The 19828-nt window shown below is 44.6% G+C and overlaps 1 protein-coding gene across 3 annotated transcripts in view; it reads right to left on the bottom strand.

Moving 5' to 3' along the window:
* LOC110504194 (collagen alpha-1(XII) chain) overlaps positions 1 to 19828 on the bottom strand; it is a 72316-nt gene that overhangs the window by 29772 nt on the left and 22716 nt on the right. For 2 of the 3 annotated variants that reach the window (XM_036962414.2, XM_090220658.1), the window contains exons 14-31: positions 17180 to 17449; positions 13976 to 14242; positions 13468 to 13660; positions 12064 to 12185; positions 8062 to 8211; positions 7773 to 7892; positions 7252 to 7416; positions 6846 to 6992; positions 5981 to 6120; positions 5213 to 5342; positions 4382 to 4527; positions 3642 to 3771; positions 3297 to 3433; positions 1401 to 1530; positions 1101 to 1240; positions 786 to 918; positions 637 to 660; positions 303 to 442 (exon numbers count right to left, since the gene is read on the bottom strand). In XM_036962414.2, the coding sequence (XP_036818309.2) occupies positions 303 to 442; positions 637 to 660; positions 786 to 918; positions 1101 to 1240; positions 1401 to 1530; positions 3297 to 3433; positions 3642 to 3771; positions 4382 to 4527; positions 5213 to 5342; positions 5981 to 6120; positions 6846 to 6992; positions 7252 to 7416; positions 7773 to 7892; positions 8062 to 8211; positions 12064 to 12185; positions 13468 to 13660; positions 13976 to 14242; positions 17180 to 17449 (2684 nt within the window). The remainder of the gene's footprint in view (positions 1 to 302; positions 443 to 636; positions 661 to 785; positions 919 to 1100; positions 1241 to 1400; positions 1531 to 3296; positions 3434 to 3641; positions 3772 to 4381; positions 4528 to 5212; positions 5343 to 5980; positions 6121 to 6845; positions 6993 to 7251; positions 7417 to 7772; positions 7893 to 8061; positions 8212 to 12063; positions 12186 to 13467; positions 13661 to 13975; positions 14243 to 17179; positions 17450 to 19828) is intronic. The other variant, XM_036962415.2, reaches the window with a different exon arrangement.

Genomic DNA, 19828 nt, shown 5'->3' with positions numbered 1-19828 from the left:
CCTGAGGCTCTGGTCAATGTCCCTGACCCACATGTGCTCCTACAATGTACCCTGTCATCTTGATGTTTTACTGGGGGGGATTTCAGTGGGAGACTCTCATAGGTTTATATGATCTGTCTATCACACGAACAAGGTGATTGTGTGTCCTGCTACAAGGCCTCCATGGACGTGATCCTCAAAGAGTTCCTTTTCCTTTCATCATCCAGAGGATGGTTAGAATTAAACAATTAGCACCATGAAAGGCTTGGGACTTGGGACTGTGATGCTTAAGCTGAGCCATGTGGCTACTGGCTGGTTCTTACCGACTGGGTCTTGCCTCCGGCAGTTGGGACGTATGTGATCTTGTAGTTCTGGACACGACCAGGGGCGTGGTCCCACTTGACGTTCAGAGTGGTGGTGGTGGCATTGAACACCAGCAGGTTCTGGGGAGGGCCTGTGGGGGCTGGGAACAAACACAACAACATAAACAACCACTTCAACACACATCCAACCAAAACAGATGATCTTCACATTTGACCTTCTGGATTGTGATAACCTGTGTAAAATTTGCTGAACAAAATGGAATGTATTTGATTCAAATGCATGCTCTCTCAGGGTGCTGTATGGTTTTTCCTTGATTGCAACAAACAAACTTACCAGGCGTGATGATGACCTTGGACACTGGAGAGAGAAACAGAAATATAATGAGCTCTTATTAGTAAATCTCATCGGGCATTGATGGGAATCTACAACTATGTATCTTGATTGATGTGTTGCGGTGGCATTAGATTAGATGATGGACTTACATGTTCTCTGGCTGCCAAGCAGGTCTTCACTCTCAGACTCGTCAGGGTAGATGGCGGTGACGGACACATCGTACAGAGTGTCTGGCTCTAGGTTCTCCAACACATTACTGGTCTCATCACTGTTCAGGATGGCCTGGGAGACACAACACAATGGACCTTAAGGAGCTAGAACACCCGTAAGACTTTAAGCTACCCAAAGCCATCAATTGCTTTGCTTGTAAGGGTTTGTTGACATTTTTGGCCAAATGTTTTGCCTCATTCGACAGGTTTTGTTGTATATTAAAAGATGAGAATCAGTAATACTAGTGCTCTTACATATTGGAAGTTGGTTTCTCCCTTCTTGGTCCAGCCGATACGGTAGAGGGCCACATCAGGGGCCCCATAGTCCCAGTGAGCTCTGAAACTGGTCTGGGTCACCTCAGAGAAACGCAGGTTCTTGGGAGCAGGAACAACATCTAGACAGAAGAAAGGGAAAATTATATTGGTGAGATTGCCATGCCATCAATAATGTTCTTCCTGGTCAGGCCTTACCTACTATATAGTAGTGGGTAGGACTTCCATGGAGTGTAAACCCAGTGTGTTAACCCTGTACTAAGCTGTGTAACTGTACTGTACCTGTGATGGCTGTGTTGAGCATGGGGTTGCCAGCTCCCTCGTCGTAGATGGGTGTAACAGCAAGGTCATACTCAGTCTGAGAGATGAGGTTGTCCAGGGATTTGGCAGTCACGCCTCCGCCCACTTCAAGCTGCAGACCAAGAAATCATCCTCGTTGAAATCAAGCTTCTTTGTGTGACAGATATTAGGTTTTTAAAGCGTGCTTGTATCTACAGCTGAATGACAACTTTTTTTTTGTTTGTAAATGAAGGGTTAGGGTTAGTAATAACGAGTAATAATGTCATCATCAAGGCCACGTTGAAAGGCTTCCAAAGTCTCATTCTGGTCTCGATGATGAGTTCCAAAGAATCTGTGAGAGAACTCTGGGCGACCTTGTAAACATCCGGCGAGACAGTCTGTAAACTTCACTTCCTTCACAGGAAATGTTTAAATCCTCAGCACATCCAGAGGTGGAGAGGGATAAACAATGAACAAAACAAATATTCTGTCAAAGTAGAAGCAGTAGTATGTTTTTGTTTCTTCAAAATGCATCATTAACTTCTCCATTGCTTTTCATGCCTCTGGAACCCAGTGCTGTAAAGTACTTAAATATAAATACATTGAAGTACAACTTTTTGGGGGCATCTGTACTTTACTTTAGTATTTATATTTTGACATCTTTTACTTCACTGCATTGGTAAAGAAAATGATGTACCGTTTACTCTATACATTTTCCCTGACACCCAAAAGTACTCGTTACATTTTGAATGCTTAGCAGGATAGAAAATGGTCCAATTCGCACACTTATCAAGAGAACTTCCCTGGTCATCCCTACTGCCTCTGATCTGGCAGACTCACTAAAAACAAATGTTTTGTTTTTAAATGATGTCTGAGTGTTGGAGTGTGACCCTGGCTATCTGTAAATAAAAAATAAAAAATAATAATAATTGTGCAGTCTGGTTTGCTTAATATAAGGAATTTTAAATTATTTATAGTTTTACTTTTGATACTTAAGTATATTTAAAACCAAATCATTTAAGACTTTAACTCAAGTAGTATTTTACTGGGTGACTTTCACTTTTACTTGAGTCATTTTCTATTAAGATGACAATTGAGAATTGAGTACTTTTTCCACCACTGCTGGAATCTCATGACCACACCATTCCTAATGTTCCTTAGTCCGGAATCTCTGTCTTTCTTTTGGCTTATTGTTTTTGCATTAAGAGTTGTTTGGGGAGAAACTTCTATGCAAGGGGCTCTGGATCATAAAGCCACAGCAAATGTTCTTTCTTGGATGCAGAAGAAGAGCCCTTCCTGTTTTCTCAGTGTCAGGAAGAGTGCTGGAGCTGCTAATCCAGGCCTGCGTCATCATCCATCAGCTAGCCCAGACCGCTGCCACTTTCTGGGCATGAGGTTAGCCACCGCTCCCCTCCAACACCGCCACGGCATCCCAATCAGACGCGTAGATGTGCTTTTCATCTCTTAAGTCCAAAGGAGGGACATGTGATTTGCGTACCGCCATGTGATTTATACCCCAGGATGCGGGGCAGGGACCTGCTCTCCCCATCTCCTGCCGACAGTGGTGTGATCATTCCACCAGGTACCTGGTCCAAAAGCAAAGCCCCAGAGGTCCCCTGCATACCCCTCTCACCAGCTGCCTTTCACATTATGCTATCTAATGTCATACCTCAAATTATCTGTAAGAAGTATCTAGCTCTCTATCCAGGATCACTATCATGGCTTATTATGGCATAAACAGAGAACGGGCTAAGCACAGGAGCAGGATTCTGCTGTCACCAGTAGGTGGGCTAGCTAGGCCTATACCTCAGTCCCAGGGGGAGTATCTATCTAGGGTGCTGAGTATTGCTTTCACTACCGTCTGTATCCAACAGATGTATTGTGACCATTGAGTCTCACCTCTTTGGCTTCTCCCTCGTCAGGCTTATAGGTGATGATGTATTTGAGGACGGCTCCAGGTGCTGCGTCCCAGTTCAACTTCAGGGAGCTGTGGGTAACGTCTCTGACCCTCAGCTCTCCAGCAGGGGGCATGGGCACTATGGAGGGGACAGAGGGACAGAAAGATGGGGATTACTAAATTTCATATTTTATTCCTTTAATCACTTTAGTTCCGTAAACTTGGGAGTGAGGAGCCCTGGTTTACTCTGTAGGAGTAAGGACCTGTCGTCCTTTACCGTCCATGAAGCACAGATAGTAAAACATGAACATGAATGTGAATGTAGAGGAATTCTTCACTGCACGTACGTGTGACTCCTTGCTTGGTGAGGGGGTCGCTGGCTGACTCTCCATGTAGGGCGAAGATGGACAGAGTGTAAGCTGTGTTGGGGATCAGCTGCATCAGCTGGACATCAGTTGTGTCCTCTCCAACTCTTATCTGCAGGGGAGGACCATAACGGAACAAACCTTAGGAACAAACTTTTACAAGGCTTACTGTCATTCAGACAGGCAGTTTAGATTAACAGATTACAAATCTTTGGTGGTGTCCAGTGTGCTGAAACGATCTAAGTGTTGCCAATACTACAGACAATCTTACCCTCTGGATTTGACACCTCCGGGACTAATATCCTGCCACAGTAAGCAAATAAATCCTTGCATCCCTCTGACCCTCAATATTGTGTGTTTTGTTGACTCGACGTCCGTAAAACTGGAGTTAAAACACGGCTCACTTTGTAACTGACATCTGCATGCTGTCAGGAGACATTGGCAGGGGACCGGTGTATTTGGTCATTGGCAGCATGTGTGTGTGTGTGTGTGTGTGTGTGTGTGTGTGTGTGTGTGTGTGTGTGTGTGTGTGTGTGTGTGTGTGTGTGTGCGTGTACGTGTGTGTGTGTGTGTACGTGTGTGTGTGTGTGTGTGTGTGTGTACGTGTGTGTGTGTGTGTACGTGTGTGTGTGTGTAGTGGAGACTTTGACTGTGTCAGTTCCACAGCTGGTCTGGCCTGGAGTCCCAGCCAGACCTCTCTCTCTCTGGCCCGGCCTTCTCACCTCTTTGTCCACAGAGGGCTCGGTGGCATTAATGGCACTGTAGAGCAGCATGTAGCCCGTGGCGCCCACTGCCTCCTCCCACTTCACCCTCATGGTGGTGGGACGCTCCTCGTAGATGGTCATCTTCCTCACCGCGCTGAGGGGCACTGGACAGGGAAACAGGGAGAGGTGAACACTGTGAGATTCTAAACACACATGCACACAAACACACACGCGCACACAATACCATCCAAAACGGCATGTTCGCAGTGAGACGCAGTCATGCAGATTTCATATGGTGAGAACTAAACAATGAGTTATTTTATGGCCGCTTTTATGGAGAAATGACTTGCTTCATAAAATCACGCTATTCTAGAGTACAAATAAAGTAAAGCTGAAGAACAATGTTAAAGAAACACTTAATTCTCGCTGCAGAGAGTGAGTGGGCACATATATATATTTGTTATTACAATGATGCTGTCTTTAAGCCTCATATCGTATCATAAACAAATCAGTTTAGTTTTTTCTTTAATGTTGAACACAGGGACCACACAAGCATCACAGGAACAGGGTGTGCTTAATATACTGGAAGAATGTTTGTTTTACAGTCCCAAAGATGTCCATTAGTTGATCCCACAGGGATTACGTTTGGGACACAGGTATGTTGAAGCACAATAATAGACAGGTACAGTATAGTGCAGGGTTTCTCAAACTCTGTTTTTTGCCCGAGCACTATAGAGCTGATTCAAATAATCAAAACTTAATGATGAGTTAGTTATTTGAATCAGCTGTGTAGTGCTGGAGGGGGGTAGAGGATCAAAGAAGAGCACAGAAAAACAGATTAGGACTCACAGGTGGTTTCAGTCCCCTTCAGTGGATCACTGCTCTCCTCTCCAATGACAGAGTAGACGTTGACCAGATACTCAGTCAGAGGGTTCAGGTTGGGCAGCATGGCTGTGGTCACTGAGCCATCAACAAACATCTACAACCAGACAACAAGAGTGCACATGAACCAGGAGAACACAGCATGATTATGGAGAATGACTTGGAATGTCTATTTTACGTAACCAATTCACTTGCATTGGAAAGGTTTGTTTCTATTGGTGGACAAACAAGACAAACTACAGCTATAAGTGTTTCCTGTGTTGATGCATCTGGTTTCAATTGAACCACAATTTAAGTTGTAGAACTCTGGCCAAACTCTACCGTTTTCAACCCAGTGTGCGTTTCTATAAGAGCCAAACACAAAAACAACTTAGATCACATACTAGACCACTGCCTCACCAAACCATGAGAGTTGGACTAAAACACTTTTTAAATGAAATTGGAGTCCCAGGAGTTGGAAGTGGATCTAGCAGCTAGCCTACCCCATGCTAGTACACTGGAGCCAATACCCTGCAGTCAAAGTTAGGTGTGGGGTAAGAATGAATTCTAATGTAATCTCTTTCATCTTTATTCAGCCAAGTAAGTCACAGAACATAGTCTTTACTACAACTTGCTTCCATCCTCAGGCCCAGGGTTGGAGTGACAGAGGGATCTGGGAGGCTGATAGAGGGGGATTGGCAGAGGAGTTTGGGGTTGGTCGTGGTTACCGCTCGGGTGGACGTTAGGGGTACTAACCTTCTGAGGGCGTCCAGACAAGGTCATGTACTCCACACGGTACTTCTCCACCGGACCTTCAGGGCCTGTCCAGCTGGCACGGAACGAGTAGTGGGTCACCTCCGAGGTCACCAGGTCAGTGGGCGCATCGGGGCCACCACCTATCAGGGAAAAGAGGAGGGTCAAAACAACCCTAAGCATAGGATCTCATTGCATCTTTCGCAAATCTGGAAACAGCTCCCTTGCAGAAAATCCAGGAGACAGACATATAGACAGTCTAAGCCTTTCCTAAAAAATGTACCCTACATACACGTATTCAGTTACATCTTTTGAATTTGATTGAGGAGCAGACTATTTCTCATTTTAGAGAGGAAAAATAAACTATCGGTGGGGAAAGAGGGCTTTAGATTCTAAATAATTTCCAGTGGTTGGCTGGCCTTCAGCTCCTTGTGTTGTCTCCCCTGGTGCACCAGACATGCTACTCTACTGAGGGTCTCCTCTAGCCATGACCAAAACCCTGTTTACATAACTACAGCCTCACACAACACAACACAGCTGGCTGCAGAGATCACCCCCCGTATACACAAAGAGTCTCAAAGTAAAAGTGCTGATCTAGGCTCAGTTTAGCCTTTTAGATCATAATGATTAAGATTATATGTACAGATCCCAGATCAGCACTCCTACTCTAAAATGGTTTGAGAATATGGGCCCAGGCCCCCCCCCCCCTTATTCATTATGATTTTAAATGCAAAACTGATCCTAGATCAGCACTTTTACTCTGAGACACTGTGAATATGAGCCTTGAGGGATAACCTACATAGCCTATTTAGACTGCCACCTTAACTGTCACGGCAGGGAATGTACAGTAATGCCGGCCTGAATGTACCTGGTCCCTTGACGCTGTTACAGAGGTTGTTGGTCAGGTCGTCCACTATGTCCAACAGGAAGGAGAAGTCAGCCACGTTGTACATGTGGATCTCATCCGGGTCAGTGGCGATGGACCTCAGCTCATTCTCATCAGCGTTCTTCACACCTAGGAGGAGTCAAACAGGGACATCCCCTCAGAGCAGGTTGAGGATACATTACAGATATTTAATGAGGAAGATAAGTGGAGAATGGAAAAGGTGTGTAAGGAATTATTCTGGGGCAACTTGAGCATTCACACTGTACTTCAAGATGACAAAGATAACTGCCATTATTTGAGTTAAGACAGATACAAGGAGCTTCAGATGTCCTATCTACTCAAAATAGAGCAAAGGTAAAACTGCCTAGTGACGATGGCTGAGACTCACCAATGGCATACAGCTCAATGCCCTGGTCACGCAGGTTCTGGGAGTTGGCAATGATGTCATCCTGAGACTTGCCATCAGTGACCAGCACTCCGATCTTACGAGCGTTGGGTCTCATCCCAACATTTTCCTTGAAATTGTTCTGGAGGATGTAGTTTAAAGCGAGACCTGCAACGAGAGACGAAACAATTATTCACACTGCTTATATGGTTTAATCATTTCTCAGAGGCCTTTCCAACAAGGCAGCTAAAGAGCAAGGAGATTAGGAACAACTCAGTTTTATTCGCATAATGGAGCATACAATTCAGTTTCCTTCACCTTCTGGCTATCACACAAACAGCCCAACCGCCAACAACCAAAGCAGAGGCACAGTTTTCATTTGGAAGTTTATGAACTGGAACTTCTTTCAGTAGCCGTCTAAATAGCCAATAGAAGCTTGAACATGATAGACCTTTAATTAAATGGAACTGACGGTATACAACAGTCTCTGAATGGAGGTTGTGGTTGTAGATTGAGTACAGTACCAGTGAGGGTGTTGCCTCCTTTGTAGGGCAGGTTGGCTACAGCTTCCAGCAGGGAAGCCCTGGTCCTGTGGGCGTTCAGGTGCCACTCAGTCTTGGGGTCACCACTGTACTGGGCCAGACCTAAGAGAAACACACAGAGCCTCTGTCAGATCAGATGCCTTGTATAACCCTCCAACATGATCGTGCCTAGAAAATGACTAAAGAGTGGAGACACAATAGTGTTATCTGCAGCAGGTTGCAGGAATGCGCATGTCCTGTGAGACTTCAGGCACACTGAGGTTTAACCTACCAATCTGGACCCTGTCAGGGCTGATGTCGAAGACTCCCACCATGCGAGAGATGAAAGAGCGGATGGTCTTAAAGTTCAGGCGGCCGATACTCCAGGAGCCATCGACCAGCAGGACAATATCAGCCCGGGCTTTGGTCTTACACACCACATCTGAGAGAACAGAGGTTACAGGTCAGAGAGACAGTACAGAACAGTGATGGGGCACTAGTTATTATCATGCAGTTTCAGGTATAACACAGCTGGAGTTATGAGGGCAAAGGTGTTCAAAATGCATGAGTGAGAAGGGAAGTGAAGGAGTAGAAAAGAAAAGAGGTCATTGACATGACATTGTTGACATGGATTCACAGAACATCACACAGAATTCCCAAACACATCTATCTATATCTGTCTCTTTACAAGCAAGCAGTAAAAACACATTTCTATTCCATTTTCAGGGTTACAAGCCATTTTCATCATCACACATTTCATTTCCAGGTGTCAATATAATGGTTGTCTTCTTTTCTTCCGAGATGATCTCTGTCTGAGGAGTGTTCTTCTCTGGCCACTCCTCAGCCTCTCCCCGGGGGAAGAACAAAAAATAAGCCCTCCTGATGTGATATATACGAGGGCCTCCTTGGTGAGAGCTACTGTGCATTCCTCACTGGCACAGCTCTTCGCTGTGTTCCTGGACACCTGCATGATGAGAAGAAGGACTAGTCCGCAGTCTGTTAAGACCGCGGGTGTGGCAGCAACGCACAGATTGCGCAATCTGCCACTGTTACATGTTTGATTTACAGACTTCTCTTTCCCTCCCCATGCGACCCACAGATAAACAGATGCCCAGCGGAGTGTGAGGGTCCGAGAGTGTCTGAACCGCCGGCCGTTCAGACTACGGTCTGTTTTCGTTAGTCGTAATAAAGAAAATGATCTAAGGCTATCGGACAGAGACAAGAGGGGAAGATTTATTGGCCACGCCAGATGTTTGCCCTTTGACTGCAATGTGCATTTCGCCAAGTCAATAAATTCACGTCCAGTCCCTGTTAATGGCACTATAAATTCAAAGTTAGCTTTACAACTTGTGCATTGCAGCACATGCGTATCTGTCACTCAAGAGAAGGTTATCTTTTATTTACAGGGAGAAGAAAGAAACTTTAAAAGTGGAAACCGGGAGACAAAAATGTTCATTACTGTCTCTTGTAAAATGTGTTCAAAGGAGAGGGAGGCTGATGTACATATTACTTTAGGCACTTTTAGTGCACCTAATCCCCTCTTCCCTCTTCTCTCTTCTCTCTTACTCTCAGTCCTCCCTCAGGATCAGGATGGGGGATTAAATTGAGGAGTACTGGGTGAGGAGAAGGGGGTTATGGGGTGGAGAAGGGGTTTTCTGCCTCCTCTATTAAATTATATTATTGTGGGCGACTGACTGACAGGGTCTTGTCACTGAATCTGCTCTCTATTAGAGGAGGCCTTCCAGGCAGCTGAGGGTCAGGACTGGCCTCTGGAGCCTTCCTTAAAACACATAACATTTTCCTCTCTCTCGTTCCTCTCCTAACACTCACTGCCCTGTGCCGTGCTGCGCGCTCACACCCGTGAGGTTGTAAAACATTTATAATTGCAAACAGATTATATATTTTTGGGTCAATTCTGCTGCTCTTAGCTGCTGCTGGATCCAGAAAAATAAAAAGGAACCCAAAGTGACGAAATGATGAAAAAGCGAGCAGCCAACAGATGGAATAGTAGTTACATCTGTTATTTGGTGAGACAATTAGCTTTGAGGAAAGGCATTTAGGGCAACTCGTCTGTTTTTATGGGGAGAGGGATTAGAACGTATTTTCCTAACGAAAAATGGACAGTGTGATATATGTCCCACACTTCGGTTATGGCCGCAGAAGTCACAGCATATAATATATGTGCTGTATAAATTCTTAAGTATGATGAGGGAGATTAGAAAAGGAATTTCAAATCATATTGGTCATTACCCATTGGGCACATACACTGGTTGAATCAACATTGTTTCAATGTAATTTGTCAACGTATTGTGACGTGGAATTAACGTGGAAAATACATTGGGTTCGAAACGATGGGGTCCTTTGTTGGGCAAATCAGATGTCAATGTAACCAACATAACCCCAAACTCACTCCAAATATACAAAACAAAGCTCTTTCCATGACAAAGACTGACCAGGTGAATCCAGGTGAAAGCTATGATCCCCTACTGATATAGCCTGTTAAATCCACTTCAATCAGTGTAGATGAAGGGGAGGAGACAAGTAAAAAGCCTTGAGACAATTGAGACACGGATTGTGTACAGTATGCGTGCCATTCAGAGGGTGAATGGGCAAGGCAAAAAATGGAAGTGCCTTTGAATGGAGAATGGTAGTAGGTGCCAGGCGCACCAGTTTGAGTGCGTCAAGAACTGCAATGGTGCTGGGTTGTTCACGCTCAACAGCTTCCCGTATGTATCGCGAATGGGCCACCACCCAAAGGACATCTAGCCAACTTGACACAACTGTGGGAAGCATTGAAGTCAACATGGGCCAGCATCCCTGTGGAAAACTTTCGACACCTTGTAGAGTCCATGCACCGACGAATTAAGGCTGCTCTGAGTGCAAAAGTGGGTGCAACTCAATTTTAGGAAGGTGTTCCTGATGTTTTGTACACTCACATGCTGACCAGACTGGACATGTCGCGTGCACGAGCGTCGTAAATTTAGAAATCCATGTTATTCAATTATTGCACCCACACTGCTCGCACGCGCCAATGAGCGTCTGCGCTGCCAAGGGCTAAAATAGAAGTCATTCCTATTTCTGATGCAAATCGCACTACAAGTCCTGCCTCTCCCATCTTAAATTAGCTAGCAACAGCAAGTCAGCTAAATAGGACAAATTAGCTAGAAAGTGCAAGCTAACTAGCTAAATTGCCATGCATGTTGAATGCTTTTCGACCTGTCCCCAAATGAATGTAATTGGTTCAGAGTTTGTTTTGATATTTTAACCTGCGTGTCGTGATCGCGTTTGGTGTGGGGGGACAAAATAAATGTATGCACGATAGTGTGCGATGGTGCACGTGCACAGCCGGTTTGGATTCCGTGTCAGTGTACTTTCACATACAGCTTGTGTAAGAAAAGTTAGAGGAGTTACTTTAAACTATTCAATGTTATTTAGGTTGTCTACGCTAATGAGTACGGAGCTGATCGGTGTCTGACATGATAAGTGTTGACATGATAGTTCAGCTGAATTGAACACAGCTTGTTTCCAAAGCTTAGCAGGGTACATAGAGTATAGGCATCTGGATCGTAGACTTGTTCGCAGTGAAGTGCATTACCCTTCATATACCAGTAGGAGTCACTGTTAGGCAAAACTGTATCGTTGAATCAAACATACCATTTTACTATCGACATTGAAACAAGGCCAAATAAAATGTCTAACCAACCATAAAATTTGACAATTTCAACCAACCAATATACAGTATATTAAATATAGGATATAGGAACATTTTTTAACATTTCTTTGAGGAATTTTCAACTCAATTTCAACGTATACATAGTTTAATTGATTATGTTGAAAATAGATTGATGTTCAAACCTGTTAGTCAAGTTGAGTCAATGTATTTAAGTTGAAGGTAAGCCTTAATTTCAATGTTTACAATGCTGGTTGATGACTTTTTTTCAAATCCAATGTATTTTCCACATTTACTCCACATTGACACATTTCGGTGAAACAACGTTGATTCAACCAGTGTGTGCCCAGTGGGTAGGGTTGTTGAGTTCTTTGAGGAAAATGTATTGTTTCACTTTTGCCTCTATAAAATGGATCACAGCTTGTTTATACGATTCCTACAGACTAATATTCACCTTATGCATGACCTTTTACTTTTCAACAAGGCCGCTGTGCCTATTAATTGGCTGGGCATAAAGTGAATACAGTACTTTACAGTGTAGTCTCTTGTGTAAAAAGTGCTGTGTGGCTGGTGTTGCTGGCTATATGATTAATCATGTAGGAGGAGTTTGAGAGGAGGCATTACCTCCATCATACAGTGGTGGTTCAGGGGCGTCAGAGAGAGTGGTCTTCTCCTCACCAGCCAATGGCTGGCTCTCTCCCCCCTCGAACATTCCAAACACACTCACTGTGTACTTGGTACCAGCCCTGTGAGAAAACAACTAAATCAGTTACAGTTCATTCATCTCAACAAGTTTGTCAGTTTGTCTGAGAAATTGCTGATAGACGGACCCAACAAACTGGTTAAATAATGAAAAAGCAGCACAGTTCATTCTATCTTTGCAAGGCAATACAGTAACTGTGACAAACCATCTGATATACAGTGCATTCGGAAAGTATTCAGACCCCTTCACTTTTTTCACATTTTTGTTACATTTACACCCTTATTCTAAAATGGATTAAATAAAAACAATTCCTCAGCTATCTACACAGAATACCCCATAATGACAAAGCAAAAACACATTTTAGAAAAACAGAAATACCTTATTTACATAAGTATTCAGACCCTTTGCTATAAGACTCGAAATTGATCTCAGGTTCATCCTGTTTCCATTGATCATCCTTGAAATGTTTCTACAACTTCATTGGAGTCCACCTGTGGTAAATTCAATTGATTGGACATGATTTGGAAAGCCACACACCTGTCTATACAAGCTCCCACAGTTGATAGTGCATGTCAGAGCAAAAACCAAGCAACGAGGTGGAAGGAATTGTTCGTAGAGCTCCGAGATTGTGTCAAGGCACAGATCTGGGGAAGGGTGCCAAAATTGAAGGTCCCCAAGAACACAGTGGCCTCCGTGCTTCTTCAATGGAAGAAGTTTGGAACCACCAAGACTCTTCCTAGAGCTAGCCGCCCAGACAAACTGAGCAATCAGGCGAGAAGGGCCTTGGTCAGGGAGGTGACCAATAACCAATGGTCACTCTGACAGAGCTCTATAGTTCCTTTGTGGAGATGGGAGAACCTTCCAGAAGGACAACCACCTCTGCAGCACTCTACCAAACAGGCCTTTACGGTAGAATGACCAGAAGGAAGCCATTCCTCAGTAAAAGGCACATGACAGTCTGATTGGAGTTTGCCAAAAGGCACCTAAAGGACTCTCAGACCATGAGAAACAAGATTTTGAGAGGATCTGCAGAGAAGAATGGGAGAAACTCACCAAATACAGGTGTGCCAAGCTTGTAGCGTCATACCCAACAAGACTATAATCGCTGGCAATGGTGCTTCAAAAAGATACTGAGGAAAGGGTCTGAATACTTATACAAATGTGATATTTCAGTTTTCTATTTTTATAACTAGCTAAAATTTGCGAAACCTGTTTAATTGAATTCATTTGAGAATAAGGCTGTAACCTAACACAATTTGGAAAAAGTCAAGGGGTCTGAATACTTTCCGAATGCACTGTACTTTACATTCCAAAGATAGACCTACCTGAGCTCCTCCAGAACCACAGTGTTGTCATAGGGTCCTACCAGCAGCTCTCCCAGGTCTATATCATTTCCAATGGGGTGGAAAGTGACTTTGTAGCCCTTGACTTCCCCTGGAGCGGGGTCCCAGGTCACTCTGAAACTGGTCCTAGCAGGCTCGGAGGTCTGCAGGTTTCTAGGGGCTTTGTACGGTGACACTGGAACAGAGAACATGAAGATTTGATATAAGCAGATGACTATATAAGCAGATGACTATAAAGTGGAAGTAAAATTAGGCTAAACATTAGGCTAAATATTAGATTATTACAGGTAAAATGCTAGTTCTTAGCGGCTTCTGGAGACCCATTTTCTCCTGGCCTATCGTAGATTTAGTAGTTGATGATGATTGATGATGAGTACATGATACAAGTCTGCATAACCCTCCAGCAACTAGCTACTGCACAGGACTCCCCTAAGCTAACGCAAGCAGCACAGAGCACAGTTCAGTTGTGGTTAATGATAGACCAACGTACGTGTGGTTCCTACTCCTTGCCTTGCTTTTCCTTCTCCCTGCTTGTACACAGGCAGCACCGTGATGTCGTAGGTGGTCATGGGCGTTAAGCGTCTCAAGATGGTGTTGGTGGTACCACCAGGCACCTTGGTAGCCAGCTGTCGCCCTCCCGACGCTGGCTTGTACGTCACCCGGTAGTTGACAACGTTTCCGGGTGCAGGCTGCCAAGTCACCTTCATGCTTTTCTCCGTCTCCTCGGAAACCACCACAACTTTTCCGGCTGCAGACACTGGGAGCGCAAAAGAAGGAAAATTAAACACCAATGCTTGATGGATTGATAACGGTATTATGGTGTGTTTGAGTTTGAGCAGAGAGCAGAATTGAAATGCATGTCAAATTGCTGCCTACATTTCCAAATGGTACAAAGCCATAACGGCTTGTTGGCAATCTAAACATTGGCATGCTTGGTTAGCTCTGAGATTTTTACTGAGGTATCGGTTCAGTTTTCATACGCTTGTGAACACAGATCCACCCAAACAATGTTTTATATCCCAGTCAGAACATACACTGACCAGACCCACTGTGCAGATTTCCATACTATGACCCCAGTATGTCTTTGGTGCAGGAAGGACAAGTGTGAATTGTCAAAACCCTTAACGAGCTCAGGAAAATATTCAGACAGCTAGACTTCAGAGGGAGGAGTTTTATGGATGGAAAAAAAGCAGCCTGTCCAAGTTTTCAGTGTGTGGCTCAACCCAAATGGACCTGTCCTGTTAGCACAGACAGAGAGAGAGCTTGTGGTTCTGGAGGAGGAACTAGCAGGGCGAAGTGACCACGGATAAAAACCATACAAGCCTCTGGAGGTGCCTGAAGGTTGTTTTTGGTGTAAATTGCACATGTCCTGCTTGCCAGAATCAATAAGCAAAACGATGGAGCGACATAGTTTTCCATTAGCACATTTTGTCTCGCAAAGCAGCGGATAAATTCCCCAATCGGGGCAAGTTTCCGTCAATGTGCTTTTCTCACTTCAATTGGTTGCTGTATCACAAGGAGAGGGAAGCACTGTCTACTCCTGTGTCTATCTGAATCCACAGCCTCCCCTGATAACTGGTAGCAGGTGTGGCGTATTGCGTCATGGCCATATACTATATAATACACACGTCGTCACCCTGATTACGAAAGCATTTCAGTGGCCTTTTAGGTGGATCAGGTGACTGCCCGAAGCGGTGACGTTATCTGCAAGCTCAAAGAATGAGCCGTAACTGTCACCCTATCTCACTTTTTCCACATCACGCCCAAGAATGAGGCTCAAGTTTGGGCCTTCAAAACCCTCGTTTCCGGCATAACTCTAAAGCCTGCGTCACTCCTTTTGAAGGCTGATAGGAGTGAAGTCATTTAATGCTTTTTTCTTACCATGTCTCAGTTCTATTTGTGGATTATACGGGCTATGAAAGCTACATTATCATGGTTTATTTAAGGAAATAAGGTCTGTACCCAAATCCAATTTCGTGAACCTCGAAGCTATCTTGCTATCGCTCTTTATTGTCATGAGACAAATATGACCCACTCTGGTCCTCGTCTTCATTCCTGGTGCTCTACATAGGCACATTCCAGTTATATAATGACCTACAGTGCCTTCAGAGAGTATTCAAACACCTTTTCCACATGTTGTTGTGTTACAGGCTGAACTTCAAATTAATTCATACGATTCAGATTTTTCTGTCACTGGCCTACACACAATACACCATAATGTCATTTTACATATCAATTACAAATGAAAAACTGAAATGTCTTGAGTCAATAAGTATTCAACACCTTTGTTATGGCAAACCTAAATAAGTTCAGGAGTAAAAATGTGCTTAGCAAGTCACATAGTAAGTTGAATGGACTCACTCTGTGTGCAATAAGTGTTTAACATAATCTTTGAATAACTACCTCATCTCTGTACCCCACACATACAATTATCTGTAAGGTCCCTCAGTCGAGCAGTACATTTCAAACAGGTTCAACCACAAAGACCAGGGGGGTTTTCCAATGACAGGTGAAGTTATTAATTACACTTTGGATGGTGTATCAATACACCCAGTCACTACAAAGATACAGGTGTCCTTCCTAACTCAGTTGCCCGAAGAGGAGGGAAACCACTCAGGGATTTCACCATGAGGCCAATGGTGACTTTAAAACAGTTACAGAGTTTAATGGCTGTGATCGGAGAAAACTGAGGATGGATCAACAACATTGTGGTTACCCTACAATACTAACCTAATTGACAGAGTGAAAAGAAGGAAGCCTGTACAGAATACAAATACTCCAAAACATGCATCATGTAATAAGGCATTAATGTAATACTGCAAAAAATGTGGCAAAGAAATTAACTTTTTGTCCGGAAAACAAAGAAGTGTTGTTATGTTTGGGGCAAATCCAATACAACACATTACTGAGTACCACTCTCCATATTTTCAAGCATAATGGTGGCTGCATCATGTTATGGTTGTCTATAGCAATGATGAACAACCAATTTCACAGAGCTTGAAGATTTTTCAAAGAATAATGCGCAAATGTTGCACAATCCAGTTGTGGAAAGCACTTAGAGACTTACCCAGAAAGACTCATAGCTGTAATTGCTACCAAAGGTGCTTCTACAAAGTATTGACTCGGGGGTGTGAATACTTATGTAAATGAGATATTTCCGGATCTAAATTGTAATGCATTTGCACACATTTCTAAAAACATGTTCTCACTGTCGTTATGGGGTATTGTGTGTGAGAGAAAAAATGAATTTAATCAATTTTGAATTCAGGCTGTAACAACAAAATGTGGAATAAGTCAAGGGGTATGAATACTTTCTGAAGGCACTGTAGATACAACTCTCTGCGGTCATGGAGTATTTTTATATCCTTTTCCAGCTCTGAGTTAACCTGGGGACGAGAAATCCGGAAATGCATCTTCTCAGGCAGAAAGAGAGAGGGAGAGCTACAGAGGCAGGGAGAGAGAGAGAGAGAGAGAGTAGAGAGAGAGAGAGAGAGAGCTACAGAGGCAGGGAGAGAGAGAGAGAGAGAGTAGAGAGAGAGAGCTACAGAGGCAGGCAGAGAGAGAGAGAGAGAGAGTAGAGAGAGAGAGATAGAGAGAGACCGAGAGAGAGAAGGGGATAGACAGAGAGAGAGAGACATAGAGAGAGGTCCCACAGTAAGTGTGTGTATGGTGGAAACATTAGGGAGTGACTTACTATCTGTGGTCTCAGCACCCACGAGCGGCTCTCCCTCTCCCCTGCCGTAGGCTGCGTACACAGAGACCTGGTAGCGCGTCTCCGGAGTGAGCCCCTCAAGCACAGTGGTCGTTACGTCCCCGGGGACGGACTTCTCCCCTGTCTCCTCCGTGTACAGCGACTTCCACTTCAACCGGTATGAGCGCACGTTACCGGGCGCCGCCGTCCAAGAGACAGCGAAGCTGTTGTCTGTGACGTCTTTGGTGACCAGGTCTTTAGGGGAGCCAAGGACTGTGAAGGGAAAGGGACAGAGTTAAAACCTTAGGAAGCTGGGAAACTTAATCTCACATATCAGTGTTAGTGCATAGAGTCTTTGACAAATGAACCACAGCAGAGTTTGTGTCAGGGGTGCTAGTTGATGTGGTTGCTTGTCTGCATGTGGGTGCTGATGATTTCAAGGCAGACAGATGCAGTCTGGGGGACTGTGTTCTATTGAGCAGGATAAATGAGCTGGTATAACGATAAACCACCAACAATCACTGATCTATTTCTGTTTAACCCCTCGGGGTGTTTTTAAAACCAGTGATTTACATTGTTCATAATCTGAGGGTTTGGAAAAAGCTCTGCGAAACCAATCACCCGATTCCAGCCCTCAGCTCAGTTTAGGGCGTCTAGCAGCACTTTCATTTTCCATCGAAACAGAAGAAACTTGATCCATTAAAGTGTGTTTGCTACAATCGCAGATGTTGCTCTCTCTCGCTCTCTGTTTCTCTACATCTCTCTCTTTCCTGAGAGACTATTGGGGTGGGTGGGAAGTAGCAGACGCTGAGTTACGGGAGAAGGATTTGCGGTGGCGTTAGCTGTGTCAGCTGTCTGCCAACAGATCTTTGGCTGTTTTGGGCGCCCCTACTGAGATGGGCTCCTTCAACACAGCCTGGCTGCGCAGACAAGTTTCACTCACCACAGGGAGAAAGACCACCTCACATCTCTCTCCCACACAACCTCAGGACAGGACAGGAGAGGACCAAGCTGTTGCTGTAACCTGCACACAGCCTGGACCTAACACTGCTAATGAGGGAACAGCTAGAGATATCAAATCAGATATCAGGTAGTTAATGTGTGCCAGTAAAGAGACACCTCAGTGACTGGTTTGGCTACGAAGCTAGCATGATTCTCTGTGTTATCAAACGTCATCAATCTAAATGAATAACCCAGGGTTCACTATTCAACCACTATTCACCAACGAGGCAGTTTGGGTTGCACAGAGAGAGAAAGAGCTGCTCCAGATATGAGGAGTAATGAATTCAACAAGGAATGAACGGAGAATTACAGATTTTGGAGGGCCTGTCCAGGATAATGTGCTGTGGCCCCTGTAGATGCCAAGTCCCCTCTATCCAGGGTGCAGCGAGCTGCTGTCAAGCGCTGAGGAGCGAGGCCACTGACTTTCCCGGCTGTGCTGCTGAACAAGAGGGACCGCATCACACAATAATCGCTTCTGCAGACAATGGCCCACTTTCCCTCAGTACTTTGAGAACAGCACAGTCACAGGGCCTTGTCTGACCAAGCACTAAAGCACACAAATGAAACACATGGAACACAGACTTAGACAGCTAGCCGGCGCCATTTTGAGTTCCTCATCAAAGTTGAATCAGTCGGAATTAGCTAAACTTGCATTTGAAACCAACAATTGCTAGCAGGACTTAGATTTGTAACTACATAATTGGGCCTAGCCTCTGTGTAGCGAACCAAAGAAAAGCATTAAGGGAGTACTGAGGAAGGAGCCATCAACCAGGGATGACTTAGAGCACATATTTATCAGCAATTTGGCTAAACATTTGTCATGGTAATCTCCCAAATCTCCAATAGCCCGATAAGGAAACGGATCTGACAAACACAATGGGTCTTCACTATATCACTGAGACACAGAGCCTAATCTGTATACTTCACTAACTGACGTATAGGAGTAGACAAGCCAGGGGCTTCCTGTAACCAAGGCATGTTTGTTGATGTACCTAACCTTCAAATTGACTGCCAAAAGGCTTGTGAGTTTGGGCTTGAATTGGAATGTGTCAAGAGGATGAGTCAGGTGCTAGGAAAAGTACACCATGTGTGCTACCTGCTATGAGGCTGAGCATTCATAAAAAGCTCACCCTCTCCGCTCACACGCTCAAATAGCGGTCTTGTCAATCTAACATAATAGCATGCATTGACTGCATTCATACAGTACATGATTTATTGCCCGACAAACGGCCTACAGACTGTTCTATTTCTTGAGCACACAGGTGAAGAAGAAACGCCACTGGAAATGGAGATATTCACTTAAATGTACAGATCAGCAGTTTAGTTCCGTCTGGTTTGAGATCAGCTCTTTCCAGATGGCTGGTCTAAAGAGGATCCATCAAACCCACTATTCCTCCAAAGTGCCATTATAGGCCTGGCACTCCCATTTACAGTTACTTCATGTAACTGCCCTGGAGCCTGGTCCACCTAGAATGTGTCTAGGCCAGACCATGGTAAAGACACAGGGTTCGCCTGCGTGTGAGGGATGCCCTGCTCTGCCCTTTCGCCTCGAAGGACCATCCGTCTGGAGGAAAACAGTCGCTACTGGCTCCACTGCGACACTGAGCCTGGCAAACCACCGCTCCGCCAAGAGCCCAGTTTCCAAAGGGA

The sequence above is a fragment of the Oncorhynchus mykiss genome, chromosome 25, assembly GCF_057628025.1.
Source record: "Oncorhynchus mykiss isolate SJ-2025 chromosome 25, ASM5762802v1, whole genome shotgun sequence".
NCBI lineage: Eukaryota > Metazoa > Chordata > Actinopteri > Salmoniformes > Salmonidae > Oncorhynchus > Oncorhynchus mykiss.
This window is presented reverse-complemented; position numbering and strand designations above follow the sequence as displayed.